This window comes from Perna viridis, chromosome 1 (genome assembly GCF_037379345.1).
Source record: "Perna viridis isolate PV_CMFRI_1.1 ecotype Kerala chromosome 1, ASM3737934v1, whole genome shotgun sequence".
Taxonomy (NCBI): Eukaryota; Metazoa; Mollusca; class Bivalvia; order Mytilida; family Mytilidae; genus Perna; species Perna viridis.
In genome coordinates, this window is record NC_142445.1 from 65573715 (window position 1) to 65599224 (window position 25510).

General features: G+C 32.2%; 1 protein-coding gene across 1 annotated transcript; it reads left to right on the plus strand.

Annotated features, from left to right (window-relative positions):
- Positions 1-25507, plus strand: LOC148629890 (ferric reductase 1-like). Its single transcript, XM_088559290.1, has 16 exons — positions 1-120; positions 13216-13409; positions 13925-14058; positions 14364-14461; positions 14703-14919; positions 16091-16285; positions 16585-16680; positions 17602-17773; positions 18123-18251; positions 19247-19362; positions 19870-19956; positions 20449-20529; positions 21144-21243; positions 21654-21800; positions 21917-22002; positions 23400-25507. The coding sequence occupies exons 2-16, from the start codon at positions 13220-13222 to the stop codon at positions 23490-23492; spliced, it is 1941 nt and encodes a 646-aa protein (XP_088415416.1). The 5' UTR covers positions 1-120; positions 13216-13219; the 3' UTR covers positions 23493-25507.
- Positions 25508-25510: the final 3 nt, after the last annotated feature.

Genomic DNA, 25510 nt, shown 5'->3' on the forward strand with positions numbered 1-25510 from the left:
CCGTGGAATAAGAAGTGTTTTCCATATGTAGTGATTTTACGTGAATTATCTCGGATGCTGGATTATAAATTGATAATATCACTGAAGAAACTAAAATTTTCGCACCTGTCGTTTTTACAGGTAAGTTCATTTTCAATAGTTATGAAAGTGACAAAATGTATTTGTCTATATGCTAGTCTGTCAGAATTATTTGTTTTATCTGTTAATAAAGTCACCCTTAATAAAAGGTGGAAAGGAACAAAAGAAAATTGTATTTTTTTTTTCTGTTTCCAAATCAAGGAAACAACGATTTGCACGGTAATGGAAGGAAATAATTTCCAAAAATGTAAAATTTGTTCTAAAAATATCTTTTTTTCTATTGTATTATTAATATAAAATATATCATTAAAATGCAGAAACAGTTAAAATTCTGTAATTATAGATTATTATTTTGGCAGCCTCACAGAAGTATATAAACCGACTTGAATCGATTAAACAATATAATTTTACCATTGAAAAGTGTCCGTTTTGTTTGTTCCTCTCACGATGAACGTTTACGTTAAGCCAACCACCATTCTTAAAAAAAAAAACAAAAACAAAAAAACAGCAACAAAATATTCAGAGCAAACATGAAATTCGATAACATACAGGGTGACTTCCGCATTGGTTATAAGCCATACCATGTATAGTCTTTAGCCCATTAGGGTTATAACATATACACATTCCAGTGGTTGAAGACGAAGAAGATGTATTGTCCAATGTCACAGTCTACTTGATGTATGTAAAGAATATGTACATAAATGTTTTATTCTGGACAATAATCGGACATTTAATGTGCATGTCTTAACCTTAGGCTAAAATCGTCAAGTTTCTATGACATGTTTTAAAGACCATACTCATCTTCTTCACCGAACTTCTTCCGGAAAATTAACGTATTTATAATTAGTTTTTTAGGACTAAACATAATTTCAAAATGTACATTTGTGTAGCATAACGATAAATTTGTCAATTTTTCTAGATTTTTTGTTTTTGTGTTATGACATATCGTTTTAACATAATAATTTTTAATAATTTAAAAACATAAAATTCCGAATTTTGAGAATAAAAACAACAGTACAAATAAGTTGGTATCTTTTCCTTCATTACTTCATGTTTTTGTGCTTTAAAGTTACAAGAGTTATACACTCTAACTGTGACACGAAGAGACCACTGTTATGAAAAACCACGAATTTCTAATGAGTTCAGTGTAAAAAGAAAGTGGTATTTAAGGTCGTCAATAAATATTTAGCTGTTTAGTATATATTGTGACACAATCAGTATAAGATTTGAGATAACATCTAAAACCGGGGGGCATTTGTAACATATTTGTAGTATGTACCAAGATGCACTCCAGACCTGCTACACTAAATATGCATTTATCCATCTTTAGTTGACGAACACACAAGTCGAGAGAAAGTATAAAATTATTGAGACTTATATAATAACATCTTGAAATGGTTGACTTGAACTCGGTCTCCATCCCACTGTGGCGCTAAAACAACAATTTAATCATTTATTAAAAGTAACGCATTTTCTTCAGCAGTTTGTAAAATACACAACTGTAGACATTTACATGTTTCAGTGTTTTGTTAATGTTAAATTCCGTTTTTTTTCAATTCGTTATTTAGCATGTAATTAGAATGATACAAAATTCACCTGTTGCGTGTTCTATAATTGGTTTCACCTTCTTTTTTGTGCTTCGTATGGTCGTACACGTTTTACGATATTGAAACTTGCGATTTTCTCTATAATTTACTTATTGCGACTTCTCTTAACAATGGCATTTGTAGACTATATGAAGGGCATACTGTGGTGGATACTGGAAGGGCATTTCAACCAATAACAGATCAAGCTAACACGAAATTAACATTTTTTTCAATAAGGAAGCTGGGAGGGATGTTCTTACCATCGATTTCCTTGGGTCCGCAACTGTGCGTAATAGTTTCAAGCCCTGAACCAAAGAAGGTATCACGTGGTCTTTATTAGAACAGAAATGTCGAAGATGGAAGACAGATATTCCGGTTTGAAGTTTGATTGATTTTATGGAAAATCCTACCATTTGTAAAATAATTGATATAGTCTTACGATCTTTCTGAGCAACAATTATTTCTCATCTTTGAAGATCCCTACTAGATCCACAAGCTTATGATAAGCCTTAAATTTATGTTCAAAATGTTATACTCTCTTAAGCCTTAGTGGAGCATAAATATTTGAATGCCATTCTGCATTGAAAGTGTAATTTTTATTCTTAAGCCAAAAATTGTTAAAATGCCCATAAATTGGAAAAAAAAGATAGCGTCATTGTTTGGACATTTTTCAATTGACACTTAAAATTACCAATTACCATTGTTATTTATACTTTATGCATTACAGGTGCAATCAAAATAAACCACTAAATCAGCAGCTTAAAACATTCCATTCACAATGCTCGGCTATTGTCTATTTAACCCGTCGTTGATATTTGGTTTGACATGTTCACTCATAAAAACCTTCTTCGTTACAAGGTGCTGTTTCCGTGGAAATCACGACATAAAAAGTTATGTTTCAGAGTATGTACAATCAGAGGTGAACTCCAACATAAAACAATTTATTGTAGTGTAGACTAATGTCTCAATGTTTTTAGTCACTATAGGACTGTGTTATGGACGTTTTATTGGACGTTTCCTTTAATATAACTTAATACGACGAGCAAAGGCATGTTTTAGATATTTGAAAACCATGAACAAATATTTCCCGTGCTTACAATGATAGTAATGGTATCAAGTAGAAAAAAACTGGTAGATGGTGTCTACATCTTTACATGTTGTCAATTCACAATGATACACGCATGCTAGACCTATTTTCTATGATTGTGTCAATGTAAAAACATCGTTAACAGACACCTTCTATCTTGTTTACTGTGACTCAAAATCAAAGGGAAATGAATTGTACTATCTGTAATTGAAAACGTTTGTCAGTTTGGTTTGTATTTTTTTCTTGTATTTAGGATACAATGTTTACTCATTAGATTGTTTACTTGAATGTTTGTGTGTACATGGGCGGGTTTATGTTTCTGTCTGTAATGTTTGTGTGTACATGGGCGGGTTTATGTTTCTGTCTGTAATGTTTGTGTGTACATGGGCGGGTTTATGTTTCTGTCTGTAATGTTTGTGTGTACATGGGCGGGTTTATGTTTCTGTCTGTAATGTTTGTGTGTACATGGGCGGGTTTATGTTTCTGTCTGTAATGTTTGTGTGTACATGGGTTTATGTTTCTGTCTGTAATGTTTGTGTGTACATGGGCGGGTTTATGTTTCTGTCTGTAATGTTTGTGTGTACATGGGCGGGTTTATGTTTCTGTCTGTAATGTTTGTGTGTACATGGGCGGGTTTATATTTCTGTCTGTAATGTTTGTGTGTACATGGGCGGGTTTATGTTTCTGTCTGTAATGTTTGTGTGTACATGGGCGGGTTTATGTTTCTGTCTGTAATGTTTGTGTGTACATGGGCGGGTTTATGTTTCTGTCTGTAATTTTTGTGTGTACATGGGCGGGTTTATGTTTCTGTCTGTAATGTTTGTGTGTACATGGGCGGGTTTATGTTTCTGTCTGTAATGTTTGTGTGTACATGGGCGGGTTTATGTTTCTGTCTGTAATGTTTGTGTGTACATGGGCGGGTTTATGTTTCTGTCTGTAATTTTATGTTTGATTTTGTTAAATATGTCCTCTATCAGGTCAAGCAAGTGTATCGTTGAAATTTCTCATTTTAAATTTAGAACTAAGGACTATTCATTCCTCACACCTAAAATATTTCCACACTTTTCTACCCAAAGCTGTAGTTAATCCTTCCGACTTCATTATATTATTTTATTTCAGTTTTTCGTGCCCAATATTAATATTCGCAAAGGAATAATAAATAAATAAATAAATAAATAAATAAATAAATAATTTTTTTTTAAAAAGCTACCAGTCACTTCCGGGTTATATATATTTCCAGTAATTGTACTTCGGTCTCTGGCTTGTTGATCGGGGGAAAAGGACAAAGGTTTGTGATGACTATGATGGTCTGAACCAAATTTACAAATATGATAATTGACATTTAGTTTTTGATGCGGCTTCAGCTGTTCTCACAGTTAGAAAAAACCGTAATTAAAAAGAACATAGAACTCTATACACAAAGTTCAGTTCTCAATGTACTGCAAAAATATCCTCTTTGTTAGCCACCAATGTAGGTTTTGTGTTGTTGAATATTCTTTTTTTTTTGTCGTTGGGGTCACAACTCAAAAGTTTATTAGTCGAATGAACTAATTATTTGTACTTACTAAAGAATATACAATTAGTTCTTCCTTTGTTTTAAAAGACGGATTGAATTAACACTGTCCTTACTTTTATGATAATGAATCGTGTATGAGGCATATTCACAAGTAAAATACCTTGACAATACATTACAATAAAATTTGTGTTGTCTGAGACTCCTGAGATGAATAGACAGAAAATAAAACCATTTTCTGGTTTAATTTATGAAAAAAAATGAATGTTTAATATAAAGTCACAATGTATCATCATTTGAATTTTAATGAAATAAATGGGTTTCATGACATACTTTTGCGTTTGTGTGATTTATTTGTCTACTGTAAAAAAAAATAAAAAAATCAGATTCTGTAGACGTCGAATATAGTTAATATTTGGATATTTTCCGTATTAGTATATCAAATTAAAACAATCTCAATTCATCTGCCAAAAATGTCGAAGGCTCAAACGAAGAGAAATATGTGGAAAAGCACAGGCAATAGGGAAAGAAACACTGGTAGAAAAAAATCACAGACACAAATGAACCAAAATTGTACACAGAAGAGAGGCATCAAGAAGGAGCAAATGCATCCAGAGGGAGCAAAGGCATCCACAGGGAGCAAATGCATCCAAAGGGAGCAAATGCATCCAAAGGGAGCAAAGGCATCCACAGGGAGCAAAAGCATCAAGAGGGAACAAAGGCATCCAGAGGGAGCAAAGGCATCCACAGGGAGCAAAGGCATCCAGAGGGAGTAAATGCATCCAGAGGGAGCAAAGGCATCCAGAGGGAGCAGAGGCATCCAGAGGGAGCAAAGGCATCCAGAGGGAGCAAATGCATCCAGAGGGAGTAGAGGCATCCAGAGGGAGCAAAGGCATCCAGAGGGAGCAAATGCATCCAGAGGGAGTAGAGGCATCCACAGGGAGCAAAGGCATCCAGAGGGAGCAAAGGCATCCACAGGGAGCAAATGCATCCAGAGGAGCAAAGGCATCCAGAGGGAGCAAACGCATACACAGGGAACACATGCATTCAGAGGGAGCAAAGGCTTCCAGAGGGAGCAAAGGCATCCAGAGGGAGCAAATGCATACAGAGGGAGCAAAGGCATCAAGAGGGAGCAAAGGCATCCACAGGGAGCAAAGGCATCAAGAGGGAGCAAATGCATCCAGAGGGAGCAAAGGCATCCACAGGGAGCAAAGAAATCCAGAGGGAGCAAATGCATCAAGAGGGAGCAAAGGCATCCAGAGGGAGCAAATGCATCCAGAGGAAGCCAAGGCATCAAGAGGGAGCAAAGGCATCCAGAGGGAGCAAAAGCATCCAGAAGATACGAGGTTCCTTCTCCATATGAGACACTCATCGTGCTGCCTGTTATACCTCTATATATCATTTGATCACCATATAATGATACTCAGTACTCAAGAGTATTTCACTTTTAAGGAACAAGTAACGATAAGATTTGTATGTGGACTAGCTGTAAGAACATTTCACGACATTGTAGAATACAAACTACGACAGAACGTTTCATTTCGATGGATTGCAGATATTATTTGTTTAAATAAACTCTTATCCGTAAATTACCTAAGTTCAACCGTCATGTAAATATTTTAGACGGTTGTTCATTTCAAGCTTTTAAAGTGTCTAAAGTTTAAAACGTATACGTTTTTCCCCTTTTATTTCTTCATTACTACAGCATTGCTTCGTATATTTATTCGTAAATTTTCAAGTATCCAAACAATACATATGTCATTATTTTGTTCTTTAAAGACATTAAAAAAAATCTCTTGTATTATAATCTATTATTATTTATGAAAGTCTCTCCACTCACCTGACAAAACTACACAAGTAACAGCTATTTGTACGTACAACAAATCTACTGTCTGGTACCTATGTAGGGACAGGAAATCTACTGTCTGGTACCTATGTAGGGATAGGTAATCTACTGTCTGGTACATATGTAGGGATAGGTAATCTGCTGTCTGGTAACAATGTAGGGACAAGTAATCTATTTTCTGGACCCTACTGTATGGTACCTATGTAAGGATAGATAATCTACTTTCTCGTACCTATGTAGGGACATGTAATCTACTCTCTGGTGCCTATGTAGGAAAAGGTAATCTACTGTCTGGTACCTATGTAGGGACAGATAATCTACTGTCTGGTAACAATGTAGGGACAGGTAATCTACTGTCTGGTACCTCTGTAGGGATAGATAATCTACTGTCTGGTATCTATGTAGGGATAGATAATCTACTGTCTGGTAACAATGTAGGGACAGGTAATCTATTGTCTGGTACCTATGTAGGGATAGATAATCTACTGTCTGGTAACAATGTAGGGACAGGTAATCTACTGTATGGTACCTATGTAAGGATAGATAATCTACTTTCTCGTACCTATGTAGGGACAGGTAATCTACCGTCTGGTACCTATGTAGGGATAGGTAATCTACTGTCTGGTACCTATGTAGGGACAGGTAATCTACTGTCTGGTACCTATGTAGGGATAGATAATCTACTTTCTGGTACCTATGTAGGATAGATAATCTACTGTCTGGTATCTATGTAGGGATAGGTAATCTACTGTCTGGTAACAATGTAGGGATAGGTATGTTTTACTTGTCAAGTCGTTTATTTATTTGTGTTATTACGACAAATTACAAATCATTTATGTCAGAAATATATTTTGTGTGTTCTAAAACGACGACACCAAAAGTCATGAAAGACCGTTAATTAGCAGTTAAGAAATAACACTACTTTTTATTACTTTTTTTTCGCGGTTATTTCGTAACCGCAAATTTCTTCGTCCACAGTATATATGTCCTTTTTTTTCAAATCGATAGCTTTACTAAGCAAATTTTTTACTCTTCAAAATAAGAATTTAATCATTTTTTTATCGTATAGATATATTGATTCTTCATTCATAATTGAAAAAAAAAACATTAATTTTAAAATCTCAAGAAGAATCTTCAAGTTCGTTTGTTTTTAATTTACAATACAAGTGACGCTGTCGAATTATACAGAAATATTTCGTATACATGAGTATAAGGACTATTCTACTAATATTAACAGTAGTTCCTATCTTCAACCATCAATCGTTTAAAAGCTGAGCATCAAACTGAACGAGTGCACCAGAATCATTTATGCTGCACTCCTTGTAAGCTCGTTAATGCTATCGAACCTAATGGCCACACTACTAACATCTCTACATCAGTCTGACCCACCTCCACCCCTACATATACCCGCAAACATATGTTTTATTATTTTTTAGTAAATACATTTGATATTTATGAACGTTTGATATTTTCTAACACATTCTGTTTGTTGTATCAATTCATTTAGTGTTTTTTTTTCACTTTTGAGTAGCATGTTCAAAATGACTACTGATGTATGAATTGTCATTTACCTATCCTATATTAAAAGCAGCTACTATACACAATATCAAATGCACTCTCTGTCGATGACAACACCTTGATGCTCTAGAGAGATCGTTTTATCTTTCCAAACCAAGAAAATGATCAAATACTGTTAACGAAGTATGAACTAGTTTGTGTTTTTTTAATTTATTTTATTTTGTTTTGAATTAAAACTTATGTTTCCGTTATGTAAGATTATCTTTAACATGGTTAATCTTGCTATAAAAATAGAAATAGCAGTGTCAAGCCCATGACTTTAGAGCTGTAAATTACTTATGTAAGTTACGTTTTTATTATGATTTACGACAAGGTTGTCCATATGCTTCTAGTCATTAAATGAATCATTGAACACGAGGTATTTGACAATCATAGGATCATTTTTTTTTATGAATGTAGAAATTTGACTTTGCATGTTTTACGATTAAAAATTTAAAGATGACATAAAAAACTATTTATTAAGTGATATTTTTATTAAATGATTTAATCCTTATTTAGCATCATACACTTTTTCACAGAATTAGTTTTTAAATTTGAATTCTTACAAAAGTGTTTGAAATACGAATTGACTACTTAAGTAGCTGCCTTTGTAAGAATCATGCAAAATCTGAAAAATGTGATGCACCCCAAGAAGGCTACATATTTTTATTTTTGTAATTAAGTTGTTTTATGGGTCTATATTATGAAATGTGTAATTATTTATTCAAATCTACCTGCCCCTAAGAGATAATCAACATTAAAAATCCAATAGATTCTATTGTATTTGAGTATCATTTACAGAGTTATCTCCCTTCATTTTGAATTCTACAGTGCATTCTATACAATTTTTATCTTCTATGAGCACGGGTTATACGAAAAACCAAATGTTAATTTCTGTTTACTGATGCATTTTAAACAAAATATAAAAAATAAAAATATGTAGGCTTTTCAACCATGTATCACATTTAGCATGATTCTTAGCTGGAGTGCTACTTAAATGTGCAATCCACTGATGAATGATTCGGTAATAAAGCGACATAACAAACAGACCTTGAAGATTGACACATCAGTTAGTACAAATATATTTGTCTCATAAGATGTATTGTGGAACATGAAATCAATTAAAACAAAGTTCTGCTTATAGAAAATATTCATGCTTTGTTTTCCAAGCGTTCGAACTTTGACCTGTGTATATACATTAGGTATGTTGTTACATAATATCTAATTCTTATACAATAACGTTCCAAAGCGGCATTATATTACATGTGCATTATGTTTTTTTACTAATAGCTAATTGCCTTGGTGCAACAAAAGATTACATTATACATAGAAATGTACATGTTGACATGTATGCTTATTGCAGATACTAAACATAATCACAATTAATAAAGGCTAATAACAACATTACCTAAGTGATAAACTCTAAGCCAATAGCAACTCGAAAGATCTTCTGGAGACCCTCAATTTAAGATTATTATCAGAATATAATAGCATTGAAACCTTTGTTTTTTCAACATTTTATACTTCTTTTCCCCATACCCAGTTAAAATCCCCACTCAAAAACATTTTACATCGTTGTTTCTCAAAAAAAAAAAAAAAAAGAAGAAATGGTAACTCATCTGATCCGAAAGAAAAAAACATCGTTCAGCTAGGTCCTTTAATCTCAGTTTCCGCTATTTAGATGACGTATTATCGTTAAACAATCCTAGTTTCTGGGATTTGATACATCGCGTCTGAAGTCAGCCTCATATATACTCCTACATCGTAGGAGGTTGGAATTCCGTTCCTCCATACCCCAACCTCTTACTTCCGAGCGCCATATTGCATAACGCTCGTTCCGCCGATCTTTGAAATCGGCAGAATTATAGTTTAATATTTGCCATTCAAAACATTATATATAGTTTCTTTACCATAACACGACAGAATGTGGCTAAACTAAAGAAAAACAATTGACCTACCTGATGAGAAAATCCAGCTATCCTAGAAATCCTTTGTAAAAGCAATTAAAATGGACTTCTTATTTGGTTTTTAGCTTTGAGTGTGTAATTCCGGTTGATAAAATTACGGATTTTAAAATTTGCGAAACGAACATATCAAATTAACCAAAGAATTGCCTTTACCAACTTTAAGTTCGTTTTGTCAAAAATGTATTGTATTCCGTAAAATAAGTGACCTAATTCAAAATAGCTGGTCATTTTGACAACTGTCTTCATTTCAATTGTTTTCTAGGTATTTATCAAATATTTAGGATTTTTATCGCTCGTTTTCCGGTAAATTAAACTTCTTTTATGTAAATATAAGACTTAAAATATTTTAAAACGCATGTTTAGCTAATTCACACTGGCGGTGGCTTTCAACGTGTCAGATGCTAGAGGTTAGGACGGCACCAAGTTAGAAAATAGCTTGCCAGACAACCTCTAGCATTGCTGGAGTACCTCATATATTGACATATACGTAGAGATCGATGGCAAAGGAAAACTATTGACCGAACTATACGACAAACGCGATGACTTTTCATTCAGAATTGTCAACTTTCCTTTCATCTGTGGCAACATCCCTTCAGCACCTGTGTATGGAATTTTCATATCACAACTCATACGTTATGCCAGAGCTATGCAGACTTTTTTTCAAAAACTGGGAGCATGGACCAGGTGCACCGTTAGTGTAAGCGTCCTCTCTTTTTCTAGAAACACCCTCCGAGTTGTTCATAAAATGTCAAGTTCAGGATAGACGAGAGAGGAAAGGAAAACTATGACACGTTGAACAAATGAGTTTTCACAGTGCAAATGTATACACCGTAATGATCCACGAGTTCATGATGAGTTCATAAGCTCTGATTGTTAGCTACTGCTACCGATTCATATCTAGATTTTTATCTCACTCTTACCTAAATATAAATGACGGCAACACAAAAAGGGTGTAAAACGTCTATACAAAACCCCTATATATTCGTACCAAATGCGCAATTTGCAACGTCAAATTTATTTATGGTGAAACTCGTCACGTTTGTTTTTCATATCTGACATCATTTTGTTCAGTTTTGATTCAGTACTCGGTTGGAAATTCCCTATCTTCCCCTTATATATAAATACCGCAACATACATAACCACAAACAAATGAAAACAGAAAAAAAGTATAAACGAATTTGATTAAAGTTAGTCACAATGATAATTGGTTGTCTTCTGATTTTTCGATAAGTTCAGCGTATCATTTTAAGCAGTGTTGCTGTTTATGTGTCTATAAGATGACCGACAAGTAGAATAAACAGATATGAAGATATTTGATTATAGGCAGTCAAGAGGGCTTAAATCATACTCTTAGTTCTTTCACAAAAGTAAAATATCCTGATTTTTTAATTTTAATGGCATATTTTGTATCCATAATTAACATCCTTCCTGTATTTACTTATTTCCTTATTTTACTTTTTCATTTTACGTTGTGTCTGTCTATTCAGTTTTGATATGTAGGTTCATTGTAGATTGGCTCTGTTGCCTGTTTTGTAGATTGGCTCTGTTGACTGTTTTTGTAGATTGGCTCTGCTGTCTGTTTTGTAGATTGGCTCTGTTGTCTGTTTTGTAGATTGGCTCTGTTGACTGTTTTTGTAGATTGGCTCTGCTGTCTGTTTTGTAGATTGGCTCTGTTGCCTGTTTTGTAGATTGGCTCTGTTGATTGTTTTTGTAGATTGGCTCTGCTGCCTGTTTTGTAGATTGGCTCTGTTGCCTGTTTTGTAGATTGGCTCTGTTGATTGTTTTTGTAGATTGGCTCTGCTGCCTGTTTTGTGGATTGGCTCTGTTGCCTGTTTTGTAGATTGGCTCTGTTGCCTGTTTTGTAGATTGGCTCTGTTTCCTGTTTTCATGTTTTGGCCATGACGATATTTGTCTACCAAGTGGAGTAGGTGAAAGCCCTTAAACGTCTTGAGTTTAGTATCTATTTCACTTTAAAAATGGTTTCCGTACCTTTATGTTACTGTTAAAACCATACTGCATCTTCATATCATTCTATTACTTTTTACAACACTTATGACAATGGTAAAATATACTAACCAGCAGATTTAAACTGTGTGATAGAACAGATCAAGAATACTATTTTTTTTATATAGATATGAATAAAAATGTATGACTTTCGAATTTATTATGCGTTTTGATTAAATTTTGAATAATTATGAGACATATGACTAATAACGTCTACCAGTAAGAGGAAAATTTAAATACAAATCAAATTTTACATTCCTCAGATTGTGGCATTTAGATTCATAACTATATCTGCAATGAGTCAAACATAGTTTTCTGGAATCTTGCATGTGTTTTTGTTTCGCGGAGCCTTTCAGCTTATCTTGGTTAATTTTCCCTAAAGTACCGTTTTAACAAAACTGAAAATGAGAAGTCTAACCTTGGCTGACTGTCGGTGGGTAGGTTTTGAAAACTGCAAAGTCACTTTATCGTAAGATTTAAGAACACCACAAAATAAGGAAACAAGTGACCGCAAAACACATTTGTTAATACTGTCATCAACAATCAAATTGACAGTTCATAAAATAAGTTGGCTGAATGTTTAAACTGTAACGTAATCCTTGGGAAGTTGATGGACATACGTACGGGGCGCCGAATGGGACTCTTGTAGTTTTGTACTCAAAATTCAAATTTGTACAGACAAAATGAAGTGATCATAAAACAAGTCTGTGTAACATAGTTTTGTACGACAAAAATGACTTTGTTATGACGGAATTCAATTTGTGTACACAAAATTGATTTTGATTACAAAAAGATCAAGTCCCATTCGGCGCCCCGTAATATGTGCAAAATATTTATTACAAGTATAATTCAAATAGGTATTGTTTGAAAAAGTAAATATTTTGTCGAAAGGAAGAATTTCATTATTTATATATTAATTCTTTTGCCGAGAAATCAGGACATATTTTAGGTATAATAAATTGTTTTATGCCATGTGGATCACTGTTCATGAGGAAAAAGTTAATTAGTTACCGTACGATAGACCATAATTTCATTTACTGCTGTATCAGTTTGATACCATAGTGACACTTTCTTTAAAAAAATACTCTCCGAATCTTCAACGGTTGAAAAGTGGAAAGGAACAGCCGTTTAGATATAACATTCTTAAATTGGACAAAGATATTTATTGGATACTCTACCCTATCCTTAATCTAAATTTCAACCTAAATTAGGTCCACAATGACTTCTATTTTGCATTGTAACATATGTCACTATTTCTAGAAATTACTAACAGTTGTTTGACCGGTTACAACAATCATGATATTTAGTATATTTATAACAATTACAATTTCTTGACGTAACATTATGATCTAAAAAAATAAAACTCTAATTGTATGTATGACTTTATATTTCCGTCAAAACCCCCGCTTAGATGTTTATAAATTTACAAGATAAGTAGTTAAGACAATTATACATGTACATGTCACTGTCAAATTAATGTGATAATTTCAGCCGTACACAACTCAGTCGTTAGGGATTTAAGAATAGTGCCTTTTACAATTTAACCACATCGTTGTAAAAATTGTTTTGTTCCACAGAGTAATGAAGTCTCTCCTGCTTTTGATGTCGAGTTTTCTGGTGGCACGAGTTCATGGATATTCTTCTGGTGCTCCAGCATTCAAATGTAATGACATGACACCATCACACAGTGGAATACAACCCGATATCTCCCCACCACCGTACACACTGCTGGCTAGTTCTACTACTTACAAACAGGGAGAGATTATAACATGTACGTATTTGTTTCTAAGTACAGGTTTTCCTAATAATCATGCAGATAGCAGTTAGTCCACAATTTTCAACTTTCTTGATAGAGTGACTACATCAGGTATGTAGTGACTAAGGAACTACTCATTACGGAGGTTAAAAACCGGAGAAAATAAATAAAGCTCGTCATGTAGCCATCTTTCAGTGAAAAAAAAATGCGGAAATATTTCTCACTAGAATTTGATTAAACTTTTTAAAAAGTTATTTCATTTTTCCAAACTTTATACGTATTTTTTACCACGTGTACAATATAAAATTCTCGTCAAGCTCATAATTTCTGCCCTTAAGCCCTATGCACAAGTATTCGACACTACCCTCAGATTGACATTTTATGCCATCAATGACAACAACATTTTACCACCTATATATGTTGATACCAGAACGTTACTGAATATAATTTAATTAAATTATATGATCATTGCATTGGTAAAAGACACAAAAATGCAAAAAACGTCATGATTTCTAATCTTTCCTTTTTAGTGACACTGCGATCCACAACTGGAGCGTCATTTACTGGTTTCATGATTGAAGCAAAGGATCGTGCCACAATGACTACAATACATGGTCGGTTTTTGAATTTTGCAACGGGAAAGGTTCTTAACTGTGGTTCATCTGTAAGTTTATATATTTTGATATTCATTTTAATATAGGTTGCATTGAGCTGACATTTTCATCCCTGTGGGTTATTGTTTCCTTGACATATTCACCATATTTGTTCTTCTTATTTATAAAGGTTTAATATAGATAGTGGACGTAATGAATTTGTGATTGTTTCTACATAAACGAGTTATTACTGTGCGCGTGCAGTCCAAGGCACATCTGATGAATATTCTTTGTCTCTGTGACCTACATAAGATCGTTCTTGTACAATTTGAAATTTGACTGCTTTTTCATACATGTCATTGCATAATTTTCACAGAATGCTGGATCAGCTACACACAATAACAAAGTACCGAAGTACACAGTACAAGTTAACTGGGAGCCAACACCTGGTACGACAGGATCCGTTGTTTTCCTGTAAGTGAAATTCATATAACAAATCATATGCTTACAAATTAGTAGAGCAAAGGGATTAGAAAATACATTTTGTGTTTTTGTTGCTGTCGGTTATTTTTTAAAAGCTTTGACATCAAAAACTCTTTTCTATTTTTTTTTATGAAAATATATTCATAAAGAGTGAATTTTCATTGATGTTTTGTTTTATGTGTTACACGTTAAAAACTTATAAGATACTTACTTAACGTCCCAATTTTTACAGAGCAACAGTTGTCGAATCATACACCGTATTTTGGATAAACATTATGACACCTGAAATTACCGAGGCCAAATCGGTAATCACAACGGAATCACTAACTACCACACGAAAAGAAACAACGACACAGGTACCAGTAACAACAACTAACCAAGTAACCACTACAACAGTTATTGTACCACGAACTACTACCACTACTACTACAAATGTAACTCCTACACAAGTATGTACTTACAATTTTAATGTGTTGTTATATCCCGTTAACAGAATAAATTACAGGGTTATAGGGTGTCATCTAATTATCTGTTTCTTATACTTACTACGAGTGGTAAAGTAAAATATATATATATATATATATATATATATATATATATATATATATATATATATATATATATATATATATATATATATATATATATATATATATATATATATAAACGAGGCTAACCATTCACTTTCACTGGTTTTAGCCTTATTCGTATATCTTTTTTTTTAATCTCAAGTCAGTGCAGGTACTCCACCTGGTATAGAATTAAAAAGAATGTTTTGAACCAGATCATATTTTTTATGTAATTCGATGTAAAACATTTTGTATCTTTTTAAAAATATTTCTAGGTACATATAAAACATATAGAAATATATTTACTTGACTTATTTTACTTTTTGAAATTTTAAAGAAAAATATAATTTATTAAATTGGTATTCCCAGCGTTTACGAAAGTACTTAGTACAATTCAAACATATCGATCAAAGTCGATCCTTAGACATACTGGCAAGTAGTAATTTATAGCAATTAACTAACATGTTACATTTTTATCTATTATCTAATAAACGTTTAACATACGTACGCCATGTTCAGAAAAGAAACCTACAGGGCAATAATTAGAAAACATTAAATTTAATTTTCTTTTATGTGGCAGTTGAAGGTTGACGTTAAATAAGGATGAATTTTATTAATTACTTTATTACGAAGTCTGGTTTTAGGCGACTCAAACTTTCATTTACATACTTACATTCACAAACGATTGGATATTAGACTTGATTTTTACTTTTTTACTAAAATATGTAATCTTCGTTTTATCATCAGCATTTCATATGTATAGTTGAAACAATTGGTGTCACAAGTTAAACTCTATAGGTATTACTATTAACAGCTAAAAAGTCGCGTCTGTGTTAATTTAACAATCTAACAGTGCCTTTATCTATATCATATGTTGTGGGTTTTTTACAATTACATAAATTAAGGAATTAAAAGTTAGCATTACTCTTGTAAGACAATAATTTCATGCTGTTTATACATGGACAACAACGGCTAAGTACAAATGACTTTGTTTCATTACCTTGTTTATTTTTTTTTAAAATTATTTGACAAATTTACATTATTTTAACAGGCGTCCTTAGTATTGTCACCAGATGAGGAATGTGGTGCCACAAAAGGATGTTTTTCTAAGTGTTCTGGAGCTGCATGTGATTATATTGTCACATGGAGAGATAATGTCGACACAGTTGACTTCGAGTTAGCAACTGTAGTGCTAAATACAGACAATAAATGGATTGGCATAGCATTCTCCACTGATCTAAAAATGGTAAACAATGTTTGAAGAATGTTGCATGTACATTTTTTTAATTAGGGTAAATTTATACCTCAACAATGAAGCGGTAGAAATATCTTGTCTAAAAATGCAGTTTAACTTTTGAAACATTCATTTTTTGAAACACTGAACCCTAATACCAGAATTTTCTTAAATTCATAAAGATATAACATAAATAGCATGATACATTTTATCATTGATTATTTTATACAAAAACGTTTTATTGGTGTTATTTTTAACCCCATATTTAATACCGCAATAAATGTTCAATTTCAGCTTATTTTTTCTTGCAGGGTGGCGACGAAGTAGTTGCCTGTACTAATATTGGTGGTAAAACTGAAATAAATAGAAGCTTCAATGATGGGAAGAATAACAAACCTGTTAGCAATGTAGGTATCGTTAATGAATTAAATACACAAATACCAGTCATATATATTGCAAATTTCGATATGCTGTACATGTATTTTAAGGTGTAACCTCTCATCAGCAGCATTATAATCAAATATATAGGAAGATCTAAATCCAAAAGTTGGTTGTATAAAAGAAGTATTGAAATATGAAGTCAAATACATCACCGAGAGGTTCTACCATGTGCAATACAAGGAATGAATCCGCAGTGTTTTAGGCATTTTGACATTTTCAATACTGCAGATTTTGATAAATATGATGAATAAAATCTGATATAATTCAGGGTCAAATAAATCTGACTACTGGGTAAGTGAATACCCTCGGGGACCTTTACAGTGGGAATGAACAGTTGTTTATTTAAAATACACATCCACAAAAAAAACTTGATGATACGATTGAGTTATGTACGAAAATAGTAGGAATCAAAACATATATTCTTTCCTATAGTAACCATAATTGGTATAAACAAGAGATCTTTGTTATTATACACTTCAAATGATGTCGCCCTTTTATTTACTTATTTATAAAATCACTTTAATGTACATCAAAAACCAAAGTTAGCCGTCTTTCAGTAATTGTAAAGACGCGCATACAAATATCACGAACTTATTCTGTTAAACTATTAAATACCGTTAACTTTCACTTGTACTGATCGTTCAAGGCAGGTAATATTGTAAGTAACATTAAAAAGACTTTCTATTACTTTGTCGTTCGTATTAGAAAACAACATGTAGTAAGTCGAATGTGAGTTCTTAAAAAGCTGTTAGTCATTAGCAGTCTATATAACTGATCAAAATGTAGAAATTAAATATGAATGCATTTAAAGAGTGTATTGTGTAAATATCTTAGTATAGTTCACATGTATTATTTTACCTTCCTATTTTTTCTTACATTTATTATAGCCTAAGGCTGGCCTGTCAAATACAGTCGTTTTCATTCAGAATGGAATTTTCAAATGCAGCTTCAGTAAACTTAAGCGAATGAGTCGACAAAAAAGGCAGGCTGCTAACTCTTATTTTGTCGACTTAGAGAATGATTACAATTTAATGTTTGGAACAGGTTCAGCATATTTAGGTAAAGTAGTTCTGGTTCTTTCATGTCATACTCATCTCTTTGTGATAATATTAGCAATGCAAAACATTTTCCCACGGAACTTATAACAATTATGCTTTTCTCCTATACAAGCATAATTTTGATAATACTTAAATATATATATTATTTTGCATGATACATAAAATGAGATTTGTAATATACTTATAGATTTATTAGGATTATTCTAAAAGATAGATTTAATATTGGATGAGTAACTGTGCAAAGTTTACTGATTTGAGTGACTTCATTGTATATAATACTCCTGAAGCAGCATCCTGTATTATTCTTGTTTGTTAATTGCATCTTATGAAATTATTCCATTTTTTTTCAGATTCACAGACTGGAGAAGCACGGAATGGAATGCATTCAGTCAACCCAGATATAACTCCTGGAAAAGTAGACTTCCAATCATTCTCATTTATTGGAGAAACAGCTAAGCATCCTCTAGTTAAAATCCACGGTAAAATAATTATTTATATGGTTTGATTGAGTACAAATAAAGTGACCATTTTACTCTTGATTGGGTCTAAGATCTTGTAAATGACGGGTAAAGAAGATCGGATATTATTATAAGCAATTTGTAATTATTATGTTAGAATGAAAATAAATAGACAAACAAATCCTTTCCAAATGCCAAGTCAAGAGGAATAGAAAAACTCAGGATCTCTTCTCTAAAAAAAGAATCAAACATGTTGTTTTAACGTTAAATTGTTCTGTTACCGTGGAATTGAATTTGTTGTCGGGGCCTTTCAGAGCTTACTTAAAGATGTAAACACTTGTTGAAAACATTTTAGTGAAATCTGAAAGTATTTACTGTTTTTAATTTAGGCTGTACACTGGTGCATTTGTCGCGTTTCACCATATGATCCATTCTTTTTCGTTCCTTTCTAATATTTTTTTAATTATTGCTCATTTCAACCAAAATCAATTGATTAAGTTTTTGTATTGTTTTCATGTTTTTCAAAGGTACTTTTTTGCCTCAAAATATTCATGTGAAAAGAAGTATACGCTTCATGATGCATTAAAAAACAACTCAAAACTCGTGATGCTATTGTAAACATATACATAATACACATGACGCATTGATAGATCACCTTGAAACAGTTTGAACGTGATTGTACATTGTTAATCATGATGTTCAGGTTTTTTCCTGCTATCAAATAATGTTTTAACTTATCTAATGGCACACTCAATGATTTCCTGTTTTTTTTTTTCAATTTTGTATTGATGTCAAATTACATTCATGCATTTTTGCTCTATAGAAAGAACTATTTGTTCTTAATTCTATTTCTTTTATTTCTTTTTTGAAGGCCAACCAAATAGGTATTTCTGAATGAAGAAATCAAATATATATGTTTTAAACAAGTAAATATTTTATCGTAATCTTATTCCGTTATGTTTTATGAAAGATCACTTCGTTTTTTATGACTAAAGTACTCTCTAATGTTTTTACAGCCTGTTTAATGATCATAGCATGGATATTTTGCACCAGTATCGCTATAATGGCTGCAAGATATTACAAGCCAGTTTGGTCCAAAACGTCGTTATTTCATCAAAAGGTTTGGTTCCAGGTGTGTACATTATATCAATCACTTTAATATTAAAGTGTCAAAAAATGATCAATACTGTGCCTTTATAATAGGGAAGCGAGTCTAATTTATTGCGAAGAAAACTAAATGTTATTATGATTGAAAATATTGTCAGAATGGAATTCCCCAACTAAATGAGCACTTCCTCAGTTTACTAGCCAAAGGCTAATTATTGTTATGGTGAATTTATATCATTTTTTATGAAGTCAGACTTTCTTTTATCTTTTACTAAAATGACATCTGATTAAAGAACTGCAAACACATTCATTGTTGACCAAATAGATTTACTAAGTATTTTCGCTACACTTACATGGAAAGAGAAACTATGAGTTTACGAATGTGGGTTAATTTGACAAAACTGGAAAACAAACATAATTATATTTCTTTTTTTTTTTGTAATAAGTTTGTATTAAAATACACATTCTCTCGTGGATCCAGATTCATGATAGTGAAAACGCGATAGTCATGTTCTTTTCTGGTTTATATTAGATACACCGGACATTAATGGTGACAGCTATGGCCCTTACAGTTGTGGCATTTATTATTATTTTTGTTGAGGTGGGAGGATATAGCAAGGTATGACTTTTTTTTAATGAAAACCACAAAAACATAAACAATTAAATACAAACTAGTTACTGTTTATACTGATGTTGATTAGAAACATATGGTGCATGTTGAATAGTTGAGACATACCTATTGTCAGTGTTTTATTGTATTTGTACATAGGGACAACTATGTTACGCTAAATATAATTAAAATGTATTAAATTAGCAGTGCGTGGTCAGATACCGTGTAGAAAGGAAAAAAGGAAAAAAGATCACATGAAAAGAAAAAAAAACACCGTTAACAACTTAAAAAAAAACCCGCATTTTTTAATAGTCAAGAACAGATCTTAAAGTTTAAGGGAATTTTACGATACATACAAATGATTATTATTTTTTTAAAATTAAATGTTTTTGAATGTGTAATGATAAAAAAAAATAGAACCGCTGCAAAAATATATATAATTTCATCTTGTTTATTAAATTTTGTCTATAACCTTTCATGCATACTCTTTTTTTGCTACAGGTAGCTGCGTCGCTAGGAAAAGAATACCTTCCTGCTCATCCAGTACTAGGAATTATAGTCACAATCCTCTGTATAGTAAATGTAAGCAAATCTAATGGTGTTTCGAAAAAAATAATCTCCAGCCTTATACAAAATAAACGAATCTAAATATCTCTGCTATGAAATGTTTAAAGATACTTAATATAATAAGAGTAAAAAAAAATACCGAACACTAATCCGGTCCATAATCAAGTCATGTCCAAAATATATATTACATCACCTGAGCAGTTCGTACCGCCATGGTCCTGTCTTGGTACAGGCAATTCAAACGAAATGGTGGGTTAAACTCCAGGTTTTACAGCGCTATAAACACAAGTGCTATCACAAGCGTATATTTTTGCGACAAAATCAAGTGTTCAGCAATGTTTAATATATTTGATTCGGTTTTGCCAGTCACAGTTGTGATTGTGATTGTGATTGGAGTACAATAGTATGTCATGTTAACGCATTAAACTGCAATTCAATTGTGTAAATCGTCAATCTATTTTTGAAAATGGTTAATTTACGGTTTAAAGTCCTACTTTCACACAGAAAATTTAAAGCTATCACTGCATTCATCTACCCAAAAACAAAATGATAGTGTTTTATATACCAGTAATTGGTCATCACTTTTTGTGTAAAAGATCTTTCAAATGTTATTTTCATTTATTTTGCAGCCAATTATGTCACTATTCCGACCAGCACCAGATGATAGGAAGCGACCTATATTTAACTGGGCTCATTGGGCAGTAGGGATGGCTGCTCAACTGTTAGCAAGTAAGTTGTTTCAATTGCTTTAATTTTTCCGTTTATATTCTACAAATGTATTATATCAATCCAAAATCATTATAAGTTAATATGTTGAATTGTCTATTTGCAATAAAAAGACATGAACAAATTTCAGTTTTAAGATACACAGCCAGCTTATTCTTGTCCTGTAAAGCTTATTAAATACCCATAAAAAGGAATATAATTCTTGTCCTTTAAAGCTAAAGAAATTCCATTAAGAATCGAGGATGATACTTTTCATTAAAATGTAACAATGCAGTTCATTGTATGCCCCGTTTTTCTAAATAACATCTGCTGTAATGACAAAGTCAAATCACTAAAGTCAGCTAACTAATGTTTTAGAAATTGAAAATGTAAGCAGAATGTTATATATTGATCGATTTTTTTATTTCTTTCAGTAATAACAATAATATTCGGTGTGGAATTACAGAAATCAACTGCACCAAAGTACACAGTATGGGTTGTTGTAGGATTCGTCATTTACTATGTCTTAATGGAGGTTATACAAAAGGTTGTTGATAAACTACTTGAAAGGAAAACAGAAGGTTTGTTTCTTTGTATTGTCTGTACCTTATAATAAAATACGTTTTGTGTTTTACCATTAGTGACTATACATCCTTCAAATTGATTTATCATAAATATGTATTGTATTTTCTTATAGAGCATCCTGATGCTGTTGAAATGAAACAAAATGGAGCTACTATTACACAGCCACCAGCATATAGTTCTAACGACAAAAATAAAAAGGTATACAATAGGTTTTTGGTTGGTTATATACAACTTTGCAAAGACATTTTAGATGTGTAAGACAGACATAGGATACAAATGTCAAAATACATACTAAAAAGGGTGTGATTTAACATGACAAGTGAAATAGCCAAATTTTAAAACTACTAGTATTTGCATAGCTTAAATTTCTTTTTTTGCTGCTCATTGTCCGCAGTCAAGAAATATTTTATAGACAGTTTTAAAAAGTGTTCTTTCAAAAGCTCTAGGTTATCAATTCATCATATTTTTAGCTCATCTGGCCAAGTGAGCTATTGTCATCACTTGGCGTCTGTCGTTGTTGTTGTCGTCGTCCGTTAGCATTTTTTCAAAAATCTTCTCATCTGAAACTACTGAGCAGAATTATATTAAATTTTGCACAGATATTTCTTGGGGTATCTTGCACAAAAGGTGTGTTTAGATATTTGATCCGTCGAATAACATGGCCGCCGTTACTAAAAATAGAACAGGAACCAGACAGTATTTTTTCGCATATCTCTCCAAAACCGTTAGGTTTAGCCAAATTCTGACATCAAAGTAAAAGTGTTCAACATGATTAAATCTATCTGTAGCCAAATTTACGTTACAATCTTTTAAGACATGTTGGAGTTTTAGCCCCTTTTACAGTTTTTTTTTTTTTGCTATTTTTAGTGTTATTTCAGTAAAAAATGTTCTCATCTGACATTACTTGAACAATAAGAATCAAACTTGGTCAGACATTTGTTTTTCGCATATATCTTCAAAACCATTAAATTTAGCCCAATTTTGACAGGGTTAAAGTGTCCAGCATGATAAGATCTATCTGTGGTCAATCTGTTAAGCCATGTTGGAGTTATTGCTATTTTTCGACGTTTTTATTTTGCTTTTTTTAATATTATTTCTTTCAAAAATCGTCTCCTCTGACACTACTTGACCAATTGGAAACAGACTTGTTATGAATGTTCCTTAGGGTATCCTGCGTGGAACTGATGTGGGGATTATTGATTGGTATAAACACATGGCTGCTGTTACTAAAATAGAACTAAGGGTTCAGACAGTAGTTTTTCGCATATTATATCTCTAAATCCGTTAGATTTAGCCAAATTCTTTCAATTGATGAAATGATCCTTATTATTCGGCCTACAAAAGTCATCTTTTATTCAAAATTGTTGAACAACTTGTTTAATTCAGTGCCCTTGAAAGACAAGATTTAACCAGGTGAGCGATTCAGGTTCCAGGAAAGTCACCATTGCGATGATATGCTGGGGAAAATAGTAGAATGATTCCAATTTTAACACGAACATTATCTACACAGTTTATTTTAATTAAAAATATCTGAAACAAATAGTGAAGAATGCACATTGAACTTGTTGCTACACAATGTTAATATTTTTTTTCAGGATACACTGCTCAAGAAATCACTCCTAGCTTTACATGCTATTTGTACTTTTGCGTTTACCTTAACGCTGCTGTTATTGGTTTCCATGTACTGAAGACAACGCATTAGAGAAAACTAATTTTGTGCATTTTCCTATATAGTTAACGGCAAAGGCGGTTAAAGACATAATATATCAGGAACTTGATCGTTACTATATATCCTAATGTCCCAAAATGGAAAACAGGATGAACAGAGGAACGAATACATCGATAGGAAACTTCGTGGATATTTTGGTGTGTTATGTCTCATTTAAGTTGCTTGTTATCTTTAAGCATTTTTTTTTGGGTTGTGAATATTTAATATTATGCTACTGAATTGTACTATTTTAACCCTACAAATATGCCTTATTTTTATTTAAAATCAACTCGCAAATCACGAAATTGGTATTATGCCTGCCTGTCTTAATATAAAAAAAAATGATACGCATTTAACAGTGTCTTTTTATATATGGTAAAGTTTTTTTTCAAATGATTTAATTGAAAATTTTGGACAAATTTTATTATTGTCTAGTTGTAAAATTTGATTTATTACTTTCTGATAAATCACAACAAAGCGATCTTACAATAAACAGCCATTTTAAATGATTCAACCTGATACTGACATCACAAAGGAATGTTATTAGTTTAGTTCAAGTACGCAAGAAAAATTGCAACATATGTTAAATGTTAACATATATATTGGACCGATTTCGATATTTTAATGGTTGCGTTCATATGGAAACACAATTTTGGTCTAAAATCATAATAATACCGTAGTCTTTTCTTTTAAAAGTCCTGTGGAAGTCATATCATTTCAGTTTTATTTTTATTAACATTGTTCTTAATAATATACTACTGTTTTACTAAAGATATGAACATTTTCAAGTGTGCTTAAAATAAATACAACATACATGTACACAGGTGCATTTTGTAAAATAAATACAACATACATGTACACTGTACACAGGTGCATTTTGTACGAAATGTTTAACATTATTGGATATTCAGTCAGTCAGAAAATAATGTTTTTTTATATATAAACATGCGTTAACATGTTATGTATTGATATTTGTTTACTATGAATATAAATTTAATTATTTTATTTTATCGAATTAGGCATACATTTCGTCATCAAATAACTGCACGTGTTTTTTTTATTTATCTTTGCGTCATTTCGAATACGTGGGTATGATTGAATGTGAAGACAAACAATGTATAACATTTATTTTTGGTTTGTGGCGTTACTTTTGTTCATACTATTACATTTGTCCCATTAAAATCAGAGGTAGATTTTTCCAGAACGATGGAACACAATTTGCAATCTGCATAGCAGTGATCAGAACTTGCTTTCCGAACATATAAGAAAATGCTTATAATTTCATGACCGGAACTTGATATCAGCAAGATCCAAAACTTCTGCTTTTAGAAAAGCCTTTTATATTTGTTAACTATTATATTTCCCGACTTTGACATTTGAACCTGAAACAGTATTTGTAGTTTCAGATGGAGGTTGGAAATTGTTACTTCATGTATTCGTTGTTCATTTCATGGCTTTAATCATATGCTAGTAAAACAACATTTCAAGTAATATTTGACATGAATAAGACTACCTGCACCATGACACTTTATCATAGATATTCACATTAAGTGGGTCATTGTTTAATTGGATGTGTGTGTGTGTGTATGTGTGTGTGTGGGCTAATATGATGGTATGTCAATGAAACTAGTACTAGATTTACTGCATAGTATTCATCTTTCGATTTGCCATAGCGTTGTAAGATATGACGATTCTTGTTTGATGCCGCATGTTCAACACTAGATCAATAAGTGATACACTATTGAGAAAGTCTGAAAAGTCTTAACTCTTGCTAAATATTTTGTATTGCAACTCGTATGACATAAAAATGTGTAACTTTAAAAGATGTAAAACGTAAATGATTGAGCCTTTTTGTGTTCAGATCAGTTATGAAAGCACTTTTCTTATTGTTCATTCCTCTAGTGTTGATGCTACAATATCTCATGTTTAACGGAAATTAAATTGAATGAATATCGATAGCGCATATTCGTTAACAATAAAAGATGTAAATGTGTAGTA

Excerpts from the sequence above, each read along its gene's own strand:
- LOC148629890 (XM_088559290.1), top strand. The coding sequence starts at position 13,220 with ATGAAGTCTCTCCTGCTTTTGATGTCGAGTTTTCTGGTGGCACGAGTT. Across the intron at positions 14,059-14,363 it reads TTCTTAACTGTGGTTCATCT|AATGCTGGATCAGCTACACA; the intron begins GTAAGTTTATAT and ends TAATTTTCACAG. Across the intron at positions 16,681-17,601 it reads ATAACAAACCTGTTAGCAAT|CCTAAGGCTGGCCTGTCAAA; the intron begins GTAGGTATCGTT and ends CATTTATTATAG.